Source organism: Sinocyclocheilus anshuiensis, unplaced genomic scaffold (assembly GCF_001515605.1).
Source record: "Sinocyclocheilus anshuiensis isolate Anshui unplaced genomic scaffold, SAMN03320099.WGS_v1.1 scaffold1240, whole genome shotgun sequence".
Classification (NCBI taxonomy): Eukaryota; Metazoa; Chordata; class Actinopteri; order Cypriniformes; family Cyprinidae; genus Sinocyclocheilus; species Sinocyclocheilus anshuiensis.
In genome coordinates this window covers 743,748-761,705 of record NW_015542555.1, presented here as the reverse complement: position 1 = coordinate 761,705, position 17,958 = coordinate 743,748, and the positions used below count along the sequence as shown (strand labels likewise).

Sequence of the window (17,958 nt, the reverse complement as noted above, 5' to 3'; positions counted from 1 at the left end):
AAACATGTCGTTCAAACCGGAAACCGTAGCAAAACGGTGCACACCGGTTTGAGCTTGAACGTGCCCCAGATGATGGCACGGTTTGATCTTCGGCTGACCAGTCAGCAGAAAGGGGTGTTTAATTCCCGCCCATGTGTAGAAATCGAGTATTCAAGCTGTTTATGAATCTTCCATTTTATATTAACAGTTAGATTTTTAAGACACCAACACAAAATAGGCCTAAACCACAACAAACAAACAAGGAACAGGTACTGTTGGCACAGCTTATAAATATTGCAAGTAACCACATGACATTCCATATAGAGTTTAAGTGCTTATATATATATATATATATATATATATATATATATATATTATATACACACGCACATACATACAATACAAAAAAACAATATACTGTATACACACACACATATACATACACACACCCTTACATATGCATTAAAATATATAATTATATTATAAAATATGCTTAGTTAAATATTGTGAAAAATGCAAATAATAATTTGGCATCTAAAATATTTAAAGCATTTATTTCAGTAAAAAAAAAAAATGCTTTTGTGATTCTTAACCTCTGTTACCCCAAGGTCACCTACTATAAGTGAGTAATTGAAGGTCTCCCTACAAATCCTATTTTTGTACTTCTGCTGAATTTCTTTATTAAATTCTTAATAAATCATAGAATTTTTAATTTTTAATAAATTCTTTCTTTAATAAATAAATAAATAAATAAAATCAAAATAATTAAAATAATCATTATGATTAATCTCCATTTCAAATACATTATTTTTTTTAAAAAGAAAAGTGTGTATGAAAAAAGTTACATATGTAACTAAGTTGTTTTCTTGATGCTACACGGATGCAGAATGTTTTAGACAATCAAACAGTATCTGCTGACAATTATTGAAGGGGAAACATTGGAGAAAATAGCTCCATATTTTTCCATTACCAATTATACAACCCGCTGCTTTAGTGGTGTGCCAAAAGAAGCTACAAATCAACATTTTAATGCTTAAAGAAGCTATATGAAACTGGAAGCAATGCTGATTGTACTGTGAAAAATGTGCAGTAATTTCAAGGAAGTAAAACAAATTCATGCTCCAATTCGAAATCAATTTATTTATGGCAAACAATGACAAAAATCTTAATCCAAAAAACCAAATCAGCAAGTAGCAAATCTCATGAAAATAAGGGAACCCTATGGTTACATTGCCATCCTGCTTTCGAGGAAAGAACATGCATTCTCTGTTGATGATAATAAATCATAATCTGACACGATGAAGAAGAAAGCTCCTCCCACGTACGCAACGAGTGCTTTGCCTTCAGCTCACGTGCAGCATGTGTAATGTGGCGGAAGCCTGGCACGGTCAGAACACACATCTCGTTCTGTGTGCATTGCTGTCACACTACATGCAGAGATGGTTCATTCATACAGCGGATTGTCAATGCTGCTAGTCTTGAGTGTTACATTTTTTTTGTGTCCAGTCTTTTGCATGCTTCTACATCACTCAGAGCCTAAAGCCCTTGTGAGGGGGTTGCTCGGTGTTGCAAAAGGTTATGTATGCATGCAATGTGGTTTGCAGGGGGATTTCATCATTGCTTTGCTTGAGGCTGGGGTTATTTCTCCAAAGAACGGTCAGACAAGATTGCTCACTGCCTGACGTGACACCTCCAACAGCTCCAGATTGACCACGAACATCTGAGGGGAATCAACTAGAAGGATTTTTTTAACTTTAATGTCAATAAATGAAAGCTGAAGTACACTGGTGACTTGGAAAAAAGTGTCACCAAGACATAAAATACTTTTTTCAAGAACATAAAAAAATCTTAATTATTCCAAACTTTTGGCCTACAGTGTATATCTGAGGCATATTATAAAACAAAACAAAACAAAACAAGAGCTTAACTATTAAAAAAGATGGATAAAATACTTTCACAACTGTATAAATCACTTCACAGTATTACACTACAGACAACCGGATGTTTCTAAGCAATTTATATAACCTTCCACATTCCAGCGTAAATGTACACAACCACTTTCACTGCAGACAGCACTGACATACAACACACAACTCTCGCCATACTTCATACATTACACCTGAAGGTATTATGAGAGCATGTCAAAACATGTCAGCGATGGTAAATGAAGATGTTGCAAGCATAACTTATAAACAAAAACAGCTGTAGCTATTTGGATTGAGTTGAAGTTGTGACATAATGCTGTTGTACATTCAATGTAGAAAAGATATTATGGTAATACTACCATGATTTGCATGATTTCTACAATTAGTATGTATCTTACAATGAAGTATAAAAGCAAAACAAAAATGTTTCATAAAAATAACTATATCTGTCCTTTTAAGGCATGGCATGCGTTTCTTTTTCTTTGAGAGCAGCACTCGCTCTTGGGATACTTCTGGTTATTGATCTTAATACTTCATTTTGACAGCTTCATGTACTGACCCTGCCATCTGTTGACTGAAAGTTCTTGGTAAACGTCAGGGGGAAAAGTGTTTGGCAGAAGGTGTGTTTAGTTTGTTAAGATGGAATCGACTGGAGGCTTTATGGTAATGACAAATGATGACATCCAATAATAAATCCATTCACTGTTATGCCCCTGTTGAAATTCATCCAATTTAATTTCTTAAACCTTCTAAACAGTCCACTTTTGGGGGTTAAAGATTGGCACATTAATCAATAATCATAATACAATTTTTAAATTGAAATCTATTTCCATAACATATAAAGAGACTTAATTTTAACACACATGTACAGCATAGCTTTTCATTAAACAGGAAGTTTCAGAAATGTTCAGTCCAAACTGCCACAATGGCAAATTCCCCACGAAGGGCTGAATATTTTAGAACAGATGTGTGTATAACATGATTAATGGTTCTGCTATTGTCACACTTGCAGTACATGGTTAAAAGTTCTCTCTCTTCAGCAGATAAATCATTCGTTTCCTCACGTTTTCTGAGCTTGGACAGCCTTGTATCCATCACGATCAGAAAGTCCATATTTTGTTACTGTCTTGAAGAAGAGGTGGTTAATAGGGAACGTCTGGATTATGGCAGCAGCTGCCTGCCTTGTGTATCTCATCTCATCTCAGACACTGTATGATCTCTTATAGTAATGCTGTTTTTGCACTTCATAAATGTGCGTGCTGCTATATAATATAAATAAATTATTTGTCTTGTAGAATTGAGTTATTGTTATTGTGTAATGCTCGATGCGCCAGTCTCTGTACATTATGATAGCACTTCCCTTGAAAACCGTAAAATATGAAGCATTAATAAAATATTTGTTGTGCAATTATAATGGGCAAAAGATGATAATATTGTTTCTGTGGAAGTGTGGCATATGGGCTTACCACAGGATCAGAGCACAAACGGTATTAAAGCTTTCCTTGATTTAGGATAGTCTTCAAATTTTGTGAGATACCACCTGTAAAAATGAAATAACACATTACAAAACAATCCCGGATACTGATGTCATCATACAACAAAAAACGTGTATGGGTGAATCTGTCTAGAACATGTCGAAATCACATTTCACTCTAAAAAAAAGAGAGAAATAATTCAAAAGAAAATAGTAATGCTTTCTTTTAATTCAATAAAAAGTGGTTTAATATTTATATAGTTGTTGAAATCAGTGTTATTTTAGTTTCTCCGAGATATTATAGTATATATTAATATTTTGCATTAGTTTTTATTTTGTATTCATTTTGACTTTAGTCAATGTTTCAGTAATTTTGTTGTGTTTTTGTCATTTTGGTTTTTGCTTTTTGTCTATATAATTTGTATTTTTAAAAAAATCATTAAAAAACAGAAATATTTGTGGGGAAAATGTAAATGTCACAATGCAAATAGTCCTAATAGGCTTCATATTTGTTTTCACTTATTTATGTTATAATTATTATTTAATGTGATTCTTGAATTAATTATGACTCAGACATGAGAATTGAAAGCATACAAACGTTTTTTTTTTGATAATTGCAATCACCTTGGGCAAGAATGCATTGTTTCATACGGTAATGTCTTACTTGTGGTGGGCCATTCCTCTGCTGGACAGCACAATGAGAGTGAAGAGAGCAAAAGCTGCACTATGGACCGAGTGACCAGCCAGAGCAAATCCAGTCCACTCCACAATCTCCCCAAAGAAGTTTGCTCCTGATACATACTCATACATGCCCCCTACAAACAGAAAATAGTAGAGACATTTGATCGGAAGACATCACACAAACGATCTGTTTCCTAAACAATAAAAAACTATTTCAATCCTGTTTCAAAGCAGAGAAATCGCATCACATGAGTCTTATTAAGTGTGAAACCATCTGACCAGCACGTTGTCTTTTTTTATATGTCAGGAAAAAGCATGTCTGATTCATCATGTCAGTCATCACTTATACATCAAATAAAAGAACGAGCCTTTGGATTTAAACAACTTTGACATATTGGATTCATTTTAAATCCATTTGTTTTGGCTAAACAATGCAAGCAGACTTCATTAATTTTTGTTGAAGGCTTACCGACTCACATACAGTATATTATGCATATTGTGATTTTTTTTTTTTTAATTTAATTTATTTTGTAATTTTTTTGATAATACCCTGTAAAGTTGTGATGGCAGCTTTGAAACACTTGTCCTTAAAAAATAAAGAAAAAAGTAAGTGAAGTAAAAGATGATTGCATTTGCATCCTGCATGGACACTGACTGTATGGGAAAAGAGATAGAATGAATGTCACAAACTATTAGGATCTCTGGAGCAGGGTGGTCCTGACAAGTCGCTAAGGCAATGAGTCACGAACAAAAAGGGCATCTATTTTTATTTTCTTTCAGAGGCAAAGCCAGATTCAAAGGGAAACAGATTTTTTTTGCATTGCATTAACACTCAAACCAGCACTGAAGAGGACGCCTTAGTACTGACCACCTATCTGAGCGGTGTGTGCTGTGGTTCAAATGATTTGTGTTCTGTTCTGAATATTCTTGAATATGTATGTATATTGGCACCAAATTTTATGATCATTTTTAAATTTAGAATATTCATATATTGTGGTCAAATCAAAAGCCTGTTTGTAAAATGTAAAACTGCATGATGCTGTTACTCAAATTTTGTGATCGTTTTATGTGAAACATGGTAAAGACGCTGTGCACTAACATTTTAGTCCATTTCAGTGCACGATTTTAGGCCACATTTCCCACTCTAACACATTTCCAAATCATAAATGGTGCTGTCAGTCTGATAATCGCTGTCTTACCTCTAGGTATCTTATAGCCTGTCTCTCCAGGCTTACGGAGGTACCTGAGAATATAGTCAGAGTGAATATTAATGATGCATCCCAGGAACCACATACAAGACCCTGAAAAAACATAATACATTTACAATATGAAAAAAAAATATCATATGCTCACCAAGGCAAAATACAGTAAAAAAAAGTCATATTGTAAAATATTCGAATTTTTTAAAATGTAAAATAACTCGATTTGAATATATTTTAAAATGTAATTTATTCCTGTGATGCAAAGCTGAATTTTCAGCATCATTACTCCAGTCTTCAGTGTCACATGATCCTTCAGATATCATTCTAATATGCTGATTTGCTGCTCAAGAACATTTCTTATTATTATCAGCATTGAAAACAGTTGTGCTGCTTCATATTTTTTGAAAGCCATGATACATTTTTTTAAAGGATTTTTTGATTAATACAAACTTCAAAAGAACAGCATTTATTTGAAATACAAATCTTTTGTAACATCATAAATGTTTTAACTGTCATAATGTGTCTTTGCTGAATTAAAAGTATTTATTTATTTAAAAATAAAACATAGTATACAATGTATACTGTAACAAAATGATTGCTACAAAGGCCTCTAGGGAATACATCAGGAATTCTGGGAATGGCAGCGAATGTTCGGTCAACCATGACAGGTCAGCCAGAGTTCAGAGAGATTACCAATATCTATACCCTGCAGTGGTCAATGCTACAGTAACCAGTCAGGTGACCTACTGTAAGGTCTAGAGAAATGATCTGGAATGTGAGAATCACAAGAACCCTGACAAGTAACTATTTATGTCTCTTCCTTGACCAGTAGAGTGAATGCATTGTGTTCTGTCATGTGCTGATGGTGCCCTGGTGGTGAGGGATGAATTCCAGCATCAGCTCTTAAAAGTATTAGAAACAACACTATATTCTATCTTATATATAAGAAGATAAGTGACGTGACAAAAGTGTGAAAGTGACGTGACATGTGGCCAAGTATGGTGACCCATACTTGGAATTAGTGCTCTGCATTTAACCCATCCAAAGTGCACACACACAGCAGTGAACACACACCCGGAGCAGTGGGCAGCCATTTTTGCTGCGGCGCCCGGGGAGCAGTTGGGGGTTCGGTGCCTTGCTCAAGGGTACCTCAGTCGTGGTATTGAAGGTGGGAGAGAGCGCTGTACATTCACTCCCCCCACCTACAATCCCTGCGAGTCCGACTCTCTAACCATTAGGCCAAGCAGAAGCAGAAATGATGGAAATGATACTTATACACTGAATATTTACTCACTAGCACCTACCTGTGATGAAATAGGGATGTGTAACCCAACCAGGTGGGTAATCTGCATAGTGACTCAGGTATCTTGCCTGCAGGTACCCATTATAAATGCAGAAGACAAAGGCCAGGACAAAAATTGTAATGAAGAAAAAAAAAAAAAAAAAATTATAAATATATATACACACACCCACACACACCCACATAGATTTTTTTTTTTTTTTCATTTTTTATGTTGTATAACAAGGAAAAATCATACCTTTGCAAATAATGGAAAATGAACATGAGCAGAAGTAGCTGGTTGGGCCGGTGCATTATCTTTGCACATAGACTCCATAGCACCAAACTCAAGGCACCAGAAGAGCCGGCAGCTACTGAACAAACCAGGCGAACTGAACATTCACAGGGAATCCATACCTGCTGGATGCATATCTGCCATAGGGCACGTGCTCAAAGAGTAAAGTCACAAAAGTTATGAATGCCATAACCATAATCAAGTACGATAAACAATCCAAAGCGTACACTTCTTGCTCCTCCGAGGAGAATAATGTCTTCAGAATAGCGTCCATAATTGCTAATACGACTTAAGTAGAAGAAAGGTTCAGGTAATGTTTTGTAACTCGTACACAAAACAAACAGGCGCCGCGGAGAAACCTGGAAGACCCGCCCATCACAACATGGCTTTCGCCAATCAAGAAAGATGGTGGGCGGGGCATGTACAAAACACGCCTTAATATATGCAAGTTTTTAAAAGCTAGTGCTGCATAAGCGGCTCCTATTAGTAACTATAAAAGAGATGTATATTTTATTGTTTATTGATCTTTTACTGTTGCTTTCCTAATTTGATATTTTTTCAAAAACTTAGTCAAATGCAGAATGAAATATTGACATGCAGAACAACATCCACGGTGAAAACGCATATTTTGATTTGCGTTATTTTTATAGTTGTACCATGGTAAGTCGTGTTTTATTCTTCTGACCGTGAATTAATTAGGATTAAAGGTTTAAAGGTAGAAAAAGAAAAGCTTCTGCATAAAAGTCAGGCAATAAGGCGGGCACCAAGGAAGGGGTCTTTCAGTCGAATGTGCGCTTGTTTAGATTGCGTCACGAACACGTGAGTACAGAAGGAGCTGAGAAGCGCAGTTCAGCCAAAGGGAGGTTAGGGCGGTTTGGCAACAGCTGATCTGTGACCTGAGTGCATGGTAGGAAGTGGCGTAGATTCCGGAAGTGATCCGGAAATGGAGGATGAAGTGTTTGACGCGGATGAAGGCGGGAATGGAAATAATGAATGGAGTATAGTAGATCTTTCCCTTCTGTATTTCTTTCTTCCAAATTTATGCACACTCCACACTCCAGATCAGTAGGTGGCGGTAATGCACCTCTTTCGCTGGTTTGCCAAACCGCCATAAAACACCAGAAGAAGAAGAAGAAGTAGTTCAGCCAAAGCGCCTCGCAGGTTTATATCCAGAGTTATATGCGTGTCCAACATGGGCAGGAAAAACAGAAACAGACAAAGAGCTCAGCAGGACAGAGATGGAAAACCAGAGGGGAAAAGAAACAGAGATGATGCTGTGAGTTTGCTAACTGCTCTAGCTTCTTACTTTGCTGCCCAGTGCCAACACTGCAGATGCATTTCTGAATATATTTTATGTTGCACGGTGATTACACTCATTATATAGTTATATCATTGTGACTGTATAATATAAAACAGTTTCAATGTAATCTCATGGTAAATGGCATGCAGGTAGGTGGGAATAGTCCCTCACATGGGATCTTTTGGCAGGGCTGGGGAGCTGGATACTCTGAGATCATCAAGGAAAACAAACTCTTTGAGCATTACTACACGGAGCTGAAGATTGTTCCCGAGGGAGAGTTTGAGGAGTTCATGGAGACCATGAGGGAGCCACTGCCAGCTACAATACGCATCACTGGATACAAGAGGTGACCTGATGTTTTCTGCAGGTCCAAAGTTGTAATTGAATGACAAACTGATTGATTTGACTGCCACACCGTTTGAATTAGGACTTAAATGGTTGAAACATACTAGTTAAATTCTATTTACTGCTCTCAGAATCGTATCATTTACCACTGACCGTCAGCTGTGCTGCTTTCAAGCCATATTGCTTGACAACTTTCATGGATAGTTGAGAGGACATTGTAATTTCATAAGTGACAATATACTCCTGTCACGATTCTGTTTGATATATCAGTATCGTATCGTATCGTATCATATCATAATATACTTACATTTTTTTTTTTAAAGCTTTGTTTAAATTATTACTTATAAGACATGACAAAAGTACCGTTCATTTATATGATCCAGAGATGCAACTTAAGTTGTTTTTATCGACCTCCATGAAAATGCTCTAATTTTGTTAGCTAAATATTAGATGGAAAAAAAGTGCAATGTTGTTTTGGCAAGAGACTGCAATAAAATAAGTTGAAGTACTAAAATGACTAAAACTCGAATAAAAATAAGTTAAAGCTACTTAGAAATATTTAAAAAATGACAAAGGCACATTAAAGTTACTGAAATTGAACCTGATTTAATTTTAAATATTAATCTATACTGTAATGGAGTATAAACAATATTAAATAACACTGCACATATGATAACCAGTTAAAAGAAAGTACTGTTCATTAAAATGCTAAATTTGCTATTATATCAGGGCTGGACTTTATTATATAAGATTGGGCTTGATCCTTCTCTCTCATGCAGAGTGCGATGATGACACCAGAATAGAAATATTCATTGTTCTGCTTAGCTAAAAACAGAATTATTTTAGATACACATGCACTCTGTACCTGACTACATAGGTTTAAAAAGTTTGAAAGTTTATTAATAATAATTAATAAACATGGAAGCTCAAATGTCTGACTTTCTGGGTTTACCATATTTGATGCTAAGTTTACACTTTAACTTTCATTTTAGATGGAGCATACACACAGTACATATTTTTGGTCCACAATACATATTGCTGCATTTTTGTATTGCGATGACAGTATATATTGTTACGCCCCTACAATTCTGTCAAATGTTTAATCGCATCCAAAATAAGTTTTTGTTAATATATATTTTGTTTAAAAATATAAATATATTTAATATATAAACAACATATTTTTCTTAAATATATGCATGCATGTGTTTGTATTTATATATACATTATAAATATACACAGTACACACATTATGTAAACAAAACTTTTATTTTGGATGCGATTAATTGTTTGACAGCACTAACAATTGTACTTTTTTTTTTGAACAATCTGTTTATTGAGATGTAACAAAATATGAGTGTAATACAACAATGTTGTAGTCACATCTCTTTTACGTATGAATAACAGTAACAAAAAAAGAGAAAATATATATAATAAAAAACAGCACTTTATTTCAGGTAGTAACACAATAGAAGTTGGAAATATAAAGTGTATACAACAATTTTACAGTTATTTGTCCCTTTTTCAACCCCTGTAATCAGTCATGCCAAAGAAATCCTTCATACTCTTAAAGAGAAATACTTCAAAGAGGTTCAAGATCTTGAGGTGGATGGGCAGAAGATCGAGGCTCCTCAGCCCTTAAGTTGGTAAGATGAATACAAAGTTATTTGCTTATGTGTCTTTCTTTTAAATTAGTTTTGAATGTCCTTGGAAATCTGTAAAACATTGTACATGCTGTTATAGGTATCCTGATGAACTGGCATGGCACACTAACCTGAGCAGAAAGATTCTGCGCAAATCTCCACTCCTGGAGAAATTCCACCAGTTCTTGGTCAGCGAAACGGAATCGGTAAATAAAAATCAGTAAATGCCTGTGGAACCTCTTTGTTTTTTTAATAAATGCAAATATAATTTTTGACCAGCCATTCTTTTAATCCAATTTCCTCAATCAGGGGAATATTAGCAGACAGGAAGCAGTCAGTATGATTCCTCCTCTTCTACTGAAAATTGAGCCTCAACATAAGGTACATCATCTCAACAGCTGAATGTTTTTCTGTGTTGTGTGTTTTCCGCACTTGGGGAATCTTTATAATTGTGAGGTCTCATCTCCATCATCTTTCTGGCTTGTCTGACTAGATTCTGGACATGTGTGCAGCTCCAGGATCGAAGACTGCTCAACTAATCGAGATGCTTCACTCTGACATGGACGTGCCTTTCCCTGGTAAACAGTTACTCATTAGTATGGCTTTTCATTTAAGATGATCATATCTCATAGTTATCCTCCATCTCTTCTGTGTCTTCAGAGGGTTTTGTAATTGCCAATGATGTGGATAACAAGCGCTGTTACCTGCTGGTCCACCAGGCCAAGAGATTGAACAGTCCGTGTATTATGGTGGTCAACCATGACGCCTCTAGCATTCCACGTCTGCACATAGATCAGGACGGGAAGAAGGACGTCCTGTTTTATGACCGGATCCTGTGTGATGTACCCTGCAGGTGAGGGTCTCTGCTTGGACCCAGAGTTGGTTTTATTGACCTCCATGAAAAAGCACTAGTTTTTCAATCAAAATATAAAATTAGAAATGTCGCCTTGCCAAGTATCTGAAATAGAATGCGTAATTAGGGCTGCATGATGATGGTTGCACTGTTAATCAGGATCATTTTGCTCAAATCGGTACAAATCAAGAGAACGACAACTTGCATGGTTTGCTAGCAGATTTAGTCTCGGCAAACAACAGACCGAAAGGAAACAGACTGGCTGTATTACACTTTTATTTGAGCAGAATGGAGAACGCTAAACTTTAATGTTTGCCAGTGTTTTCAGCTCATCAGCACTTTAGTATAGGGAGAGAGTGCGTGTGTGGTTGCCAGGTTGGGAAGTTTAAGTAGACCACAGAGCAGAAGATGTTCATTCATGAGAAAAGCACTGATTGGGGAATTTAAACTGTTGACATCTGGCAACCAGATCCATGAAAGATTGTGGAGGCTTGTTACCAATGCAAGATAATGCAAATGGAAAATTAAAGTGAAACACCTTCAAGATAAATAACTAGCAGGCAAATATCGCAAACGATTATGCTTAAATCAAGACGAGCAGAAATCATGATCCTGATTAAAATACAATTTATCTTGCAGCCTAAAATTACTAAATGACTGAAATAAAAAATAAAGCTAAATTAAAAATATAAAAAAATTATAAAAATGACAGAAGCACATAACACATTTTCTAAAGCTTAAACAAAAAATAAAATTAAAACTGAAAATATAAAAATAAAAGGTTATTCAAAATATAAAAATACTATATAAATAATACTAAAATTATACTACACAAACCCCCACACCCTTACACTATATACAACCCAACTTAAAATAATTATTATTTTGGCAAAGTATGAGGTGATAGTCTGAGCCATAGATGCCATACAGAAAAATAAGTCTGGTTCAAACTTTTAAGAATAAAACCGGGAACTGATTTTAGTATACATGAAATGGGTTTGATTGGTTTTAGCATCTGTAGTGTCTTTCTACCTGCCAAATCTTTCTGGAAAAAAACTTCAAATTCTGTTGATCTTCCCGTAAACTTCCCAGAAGCTTCAACCTTACAATCTGGTTTGTGATTATTGGTTGCTTAAAATGTCATCTGCTGGTCTCTTCTAAGTGGTTATAGGCCAAAATAAGCTGCAAAGAGATCAGTCTAGGTACATTTAATGTGGATTATTAAAAACATTCTGTAGATGTATAAGCTGCTTTCTTGTACATAGATATAAAGTTGTGATTGACCACAGTGTATGTAGGGATCACAATTATAGATGCGCACACACATGCCAGGGCTCTGTGTTTACAGTTGAGCAGTGAATCTCTTCCCCGCGTGTAACATCATATAGCAGGGTTTATAGTTGGTGGAGTCTATACTTGGCCTGCAGCAGAATCAGGTGCCAAACATCTTATACACACACACACACACACACACACACAGACAGACAGACAGACAGTGTGGTCAGCCTGGTTTTGCTGCCTAAACATTTCTCTCCGTCGATGAAAGGATTTGAAGTTGACTTTAAAGATGTAATTATGGCTTGCCTTTTTGCCTGAGTAGGATTGTAGTTTCCTAACTTTGAGTTCATTCCTGATTAGCACTTTTATTTGATTCAAAATTTGCTGCCTTGTTAACGAAATACTGATGTAATTGAATTAAAAAAATAGCATATCATCTCATAAGACCACAGGAAACTCTTAAAAGTTAATACAGTCCAGTTTAAAATGACCTAAGGGTATAAATGTGGTGATGAGACCACCATCTGTAATCTGTGTAATCTGGTGAAGAATCACTAATTATAACAAGTAACTCGAGTTACGTAATCAGATTACTTTTCAAGTAACTAACAAACAGGGTGCACAGAGGTATGCAAATACATATGTTGACAGGCAGGCAGGAGAGCCTATCGTAATGTTCGGACCGAATAATCTGATTGGTCGAACATTTTATGGTCCTACACCTCCCACAGATTATATAAATGCATATAAATACATTTAGACCACTTAACTTAGTGATTGCTATCGGGATGTGAAGAGACTTTCAACCAGCATAACAAAAAATGTTTTTGATCCAAATCACCTAAACTGCCTTTAAATGTAATAAGGATACCATAAAATAAAGTGTAACATGAAATGATCTGAAATTGCATTGCAATTAAACCGCAAACAATAAAATCAGCCCCTTTTTCTCTACAGTGGAGATGGAACGATGAGGAAAAACATTGATGTGTGGAAAAAATGGACAACCAGCAACAGCCTCCATCTCCACGGGTAAGACTAGTCCAGTTCAATTGGCCTATGTTCAAAATAGTGTACTATTACTGTTTTTACAGTGTGTATTTTGTGTGCTGTGAATACAGGGTTTCCGCGGGATCTTAAAATGTCTTAAATGTAGTTGTATCAAATTTAAGGCCTTTAAAAAGTCTTAAATTGTACAAGAAAGTCTTAATTTTGATTTCAAGAGGTCTTAAATTTGGGGACGGAAAGACCAGAATTGCCATATGGCTGATTGTGAAGATTAAACTTCAAAAGGCTATGATTTCATTAAATAAACATGAGCGTTGCACATTCAAAGTCTGGAAACAGTTCGCTCCACCTGCTGGCAGAGAATGAATGTGCATTTTCAATAAAACTGATGTTTTGTTCAGAGTTCAGACAAATGCAAAAATCCACCTATGTTTTACCCTGCAAACACGCAGAGCTTTAAATGTGAACTGGTGGATCGATAAGAAGACAATGCATTATAAAAGTCTAAACAGAATATCTATAGGCCTATAGATAGATAGATAGATAGATAGATAGATAGATATCTATCTATCGCTTATAAAAAAAAAATATATAAGTCTTATAAAAAGTCTCCAAAATTTAGTTATCAAATTTAAGGCCTTAAAAAGTCTTAAATTGTACAAGAAAGTCTTAATTTTGATTTCAAGAGGTCTTAAATTTGGGGACGGAAAGACCAGAATTGCCATATGGCTGATTGTGAAGATTAAACTTCAAAAGGCTATGATTTCATTAAATAAACATGAGCGTTGCACATTCAAAGTCTGGAAACAGTTCGCTCCACCTGCTGGCAGAGAATGAATGTGCATTTTCAATAAAACTGATGTTTTGTTCAGAGTTCAGACAAATGCAAAAATCCACCTATGTTTTACCCTGCAAACACGCAGAGCTTTAAATGTGAACTGGTGGATCGATAAGAAGACAATGCATTATAAAAGTCTAAACAGAATAGGGGTGTGCAATATGTATGGTCTGCGATAATATCGTAATAATTGTTTTAACGATGTACGATTTGATATTGTCGAGTATAACGCGAAAAGCAAACAAAACGCACCTACAGAGTGCACGCATACATTTGGTGATGAAGTCTAGTAAGTTAAAGGGTTAGTTCACCTAAAAATGACAATTCTGTCATTAATTACCCTCATGTTGTTCCAAACCCGTAAGACCTTCGTTCATCTTCGGAACACAAATCAATGCACAGAACCGTAGCAAGGATGTCAGTAAAATAGTTCATGTGACATCAGGGTTTCAGCTGTAATTTTACGAAGCTACGAGAATACTTTTTGTGTGCAAAGAAAACAATAACACAATTTATTCAGCAATTCTTCTCCCCGAGTTACCGTCTTCCGCCATTTTGGAGAGTACCCCAGAACATAATCAACGTAATCAGCATTGTTTATGTTCAGTAGACAGTGCGCGCATGCTGAACGTAAACAACGCTGGTTACTTTGATAATTATCGTTATCGATAAAATCCCAGAAAATTATCGAGATCATATTTTTTTTTGTCAGTATCGCACACCCCTAATTTATTTAATTTATAATTTTTTTTATTTATATTTATCATTTTATCAAACTTTTTGTTTTTGTGAAAACTTGTATATGAACTGTAAATTATGCTATTTACAGTAATTTTACAGTTTAATATGTTACTATAGACATTGCCCTACCCCGCTCATATGGTATTAATTTTATTTGTGCATGTCTTAAAAAAAGGTCTTAAAGTCTTAAATTTGAGCTTAAAAATCCTGCAGAAACCCTGGAATAGTATGCAAGCGTTCTGAACGCGTGGAATACCTGGATTTGCCTAAATCTATTCTACCGGTATGTGGTATATTGGAATGCGCTCCACTTGATCTTCTATATCCATAGTGAGATATGCAATAGAGGTAATATCTGTAGAAGTATATCTTATAAAAAGTATAAATTATGTAAGTATGTCTTTGAAAAGATATTAATGTAATTTATTCCTGTAAAGTCAAAGCTGAATTTTCAGCATTATTACTCCAGTCTTCAGTGTCACATGATCCTTCAGAAATCAAATACGCTGATTTGATGCTCAAGAAACATTTCAATGTCTTTACTGTCAATTTTAACGCATTCTTGCTGAATAAAAATATAAATTTTACACACACATGCAGATTATTTCTTTTATTAGATGAGTTAAATTAAGAAATTTTTAGATACTACTTGTGTACACAATTGTATTGAAGCCAACAATGTATCATAGTTTTGTACTACAGAGTATACTGTTAAGTTAGCAGTACTCCGTTTTGAACGTGTCCCAGTGTCTTTATGCTCTCCCGATGAACCCAAAAGTCTTGATACATGATGATCATCGTGTCTGGAGCTTAAGCACTTTGGCAGCGGCAGTGACTTAGCAGTGATGTGTTTGCTGGAGGAGTGTTTTCTGGACCTCGTTAATGAAACGAGATGTTGCATCTAATGAGGAGTTGTATTCTTTAGGTTGCACTGTCAGCATGGGTCTGTGTGTGTGTGTCTGTTCTCAGGTTGCAGTGGTTGCAGAACAGAGCAGTTTGTTATGCTCTTAAGTGTGCGTGTCTTTTCAATTCCTCTGATTGTCTGTCAGGCTGCAGATCAGGATCGCAGTGCGAGGAGTGGAGCAGCTGGCAGTAGGGGGCAGGATGGTGTACTCCACCTGCTCTCTGAACCCCATCGAGGATGAAGCCGTCATCGCTGCTCTGCTGGAGAAGAGTGAAGGTATGTCTGCTGTCCTCTGGCTTCTGGCTCATAAAAACATTTCTGCCCCGTTTCATTCAAAGAGAGAAATATATTTTGCATAAAGAAAATCAAGCTTTATTTTAGGACCTTTTTTATTAAATTTTCTTATTTGAATTTATCACAATATTTTCATGATAGTTAAGCACATTTTCACCCCAGTTCTTATTACCATAATATAGCTTTTAAGTGTTTCCTTCTTTTTTTCCTCATTATGTTTTTTTTTTGATACTTTCTGCAATAAAATAATTTTAAATCCGCAAATATAAAAATGAATAAATATGTATGTGTGAGTAGTTTCCTGAGCAGTGTTATTTTAGTATAATTAACATGCTGTTATAAATTGAGTTTAACTTTACTATTGAAGTTTTAGTAATTTTGTTGTGGTGTTGTCATTATGAATAAAAATGGCTATGGAGTTTTTATGAATTTATTTTATTTAGTTTTAGTTAATGTAGTACTTCAAGTTAAACTAATCATTTAGTTAATATTAATTTTGTTTGAAGTATTTTTTAAAAATTATTTTAGTTGAAAATGATAACCCTGTTCTTGAGATTTACCCTTATATAAGTTTCAACTCTTTGGTTTGTTGTCTTTCTTTTAAAATAAAGATCAAAACCTGTGGGAAATACGATTTTTCAATCAAACAGTGTATTTTCAAGCATTAAGCTGAATGTATTCTTAACATTTCTCCTTCATCTTCTGCTTTTTCTGATCTCACTCTCCTGTGGTGGTTTCTTCACTCTTGTTTATTTCTCAGGTGCTTTAGAGTTAGCAGATGCCTCTGCAGATCTCCCAGGACTCAAATATATGCCTGGAATTACGTCTTGGAAGGTAATGAAGCATTAGCCTCCACTCTCTGACATCAATTTCTTTCTGTACTGTTTCTGCTTATGAATGTTGAGTTTGCCCTGGTTTATTTCTTTTGCGTTAGCGCAGTCATTAACTGCAGAAAGGGCATTAGACTATAGGTAACACAAGTCCTCAATGGAGCGACGCCCACAGTAAAGCTCTTTTGATAATCCAAGATATCTTGGTAACATTATTAAAATTAACATGCCTACACTCGTGATAGCCTCCCTAACCAAACTGAAAGTAATCAGATCTTGTACTCTGGTTTCATATTGTGAAGTTCAGACAGTGATGCTGAGTGAACATGACATGTGGTTGGCAACTTGGAGGCTTGTCTTTAAAGGAGACCTATTATGCCTCTTTTTACAAGATGTAATATAAGTCTCAAATGTCCCCAGAATGTGTCAATGACGTTTCAGCTCAAAATAACCCACAGATCATTTATTATATCATTTGAAAATGCCTAATTTGTGTGGAAGCAGAATAATGCTGTTTTTTTGCATGTCTCTTTAAATGCAAATGAGCTGCTGCTCCCCGCCCCCTTTTCCAGAATAGGGCTGTGCCTTTACAGATCGTACCTCAGATACTCTGCTAAAAAACATCTGTTTGGTTTTGATTGTCATTTCTATTGTGCTGAAATCATGAGTTTTAAAGCCATATTAGTTTAAACTTCTGATATACGGCTGTCACATGGTATGTGAGCACTAAACTATGTTCTCTTTCATGTCTTATGGCGCTTAAACTGTCAATACACACACTTTTGTTAAAAACACACATAAGTTACAAAAACAATAAATCAATAAATCCACTGCTCTGTTGTCTCCTCTGAGGCTGGGACTCTAAATAGTGTTCTGTGCTTGTCTGTGCAGCCAAAGACAGAACAGTTAGCATGCTTTGTTCAAACTTTAGCCATGGCATTAGAGCTGGTACACCGTTGTCGCTTGCGAAAACACAATGGCGCCGCCGTGGGTGGAAACGTGCGAATTAAAGGATTAGTTCACTTCTGAATTAAAGTTTCCTCATAGTTTCCTCACCCCCATGTCATCCAAGATGTTCATGTCTTTCTTTCT

The 17,958-nt window shown here is 35.6% G+C and overlaps 2 protein-coding genes across 3 annotated transcripts in view; one reads left to right on the top strand and one right to left on the bottom strand.

The window, feature by feature from the left end:
• Positions 1-2,857: 2,857 nt before the first annotated feature.
• Positions 2,858-7,109, bottom strand: LOC107694335 (3-oxo-5-alpha-steroid 4-dehydrogenase 1-like). Its single transcript, XM_016494011.1, is given in 6 exon segments — positions 2,858-3,444; positions 4,043-4,193; positions 5,259-5,360; positions 6,566-6,689; positions 6,751-6,890; positions 6,893-7,109. Coding segments are annotated over 6 exon segments (801 nt in total). The 3' UTR covers positions 2,858-3,377.
• Positions 7,110-7,588: 479 nt separating this feature from the next.
• Positions 7,589-17,958, top strand: part of nsun2 (NOP2/Sun RNA methyltransferase 2) — a 27,189-nt gene continuing 16,819 nt past the window's right edge. The window contains exons 1-11 of one of the 2 annotated variants that reach the window (XM_016494008.1): positions 7,589-7,676; positions 7,979-8,111; positions 8,324-8,481; positions 10,019-10,123; positions 10,221-10,326; positions 10,430-10,501; positions 10,614-10,698; positions 10,781-10,973; positions 13,209-13,283; positions 15,888-16,018; positions 16,797-16,870. In XM_016494008.1, the coding sequence (XP_016349494.1) occupies positions 8,028-8,111; positions 8,324-8,481; positions 10,019-10,123; positions 10,221-10,326; positions 10,430-10,501; positions 10,614-10,698; positions 10,781-10,973; positions 13,209-13,283; positions 15,888-16,018; positions 16,797-16,870 (1,083 nt within the window). In that variant the 5' untranslated portion in view covers positions 7,589-7,676; positions 7,979-8,027. Of the gene's footprint in view, positions 7,677-7,975; positions 8,112-8,323; positions 8,482-10,018; positions 10,124-10,220; positions 10,327-10,429; positions 10,502-10,613; positions 10,699-10,780; positions 10,974-13,208; positions 13,284-15,887; positions 16,019-16,796; positions 16,871-17,958 lie in introns of those variants that run through there. The other variant, XM_016494007.1, reaches the window with a different exon arrangement.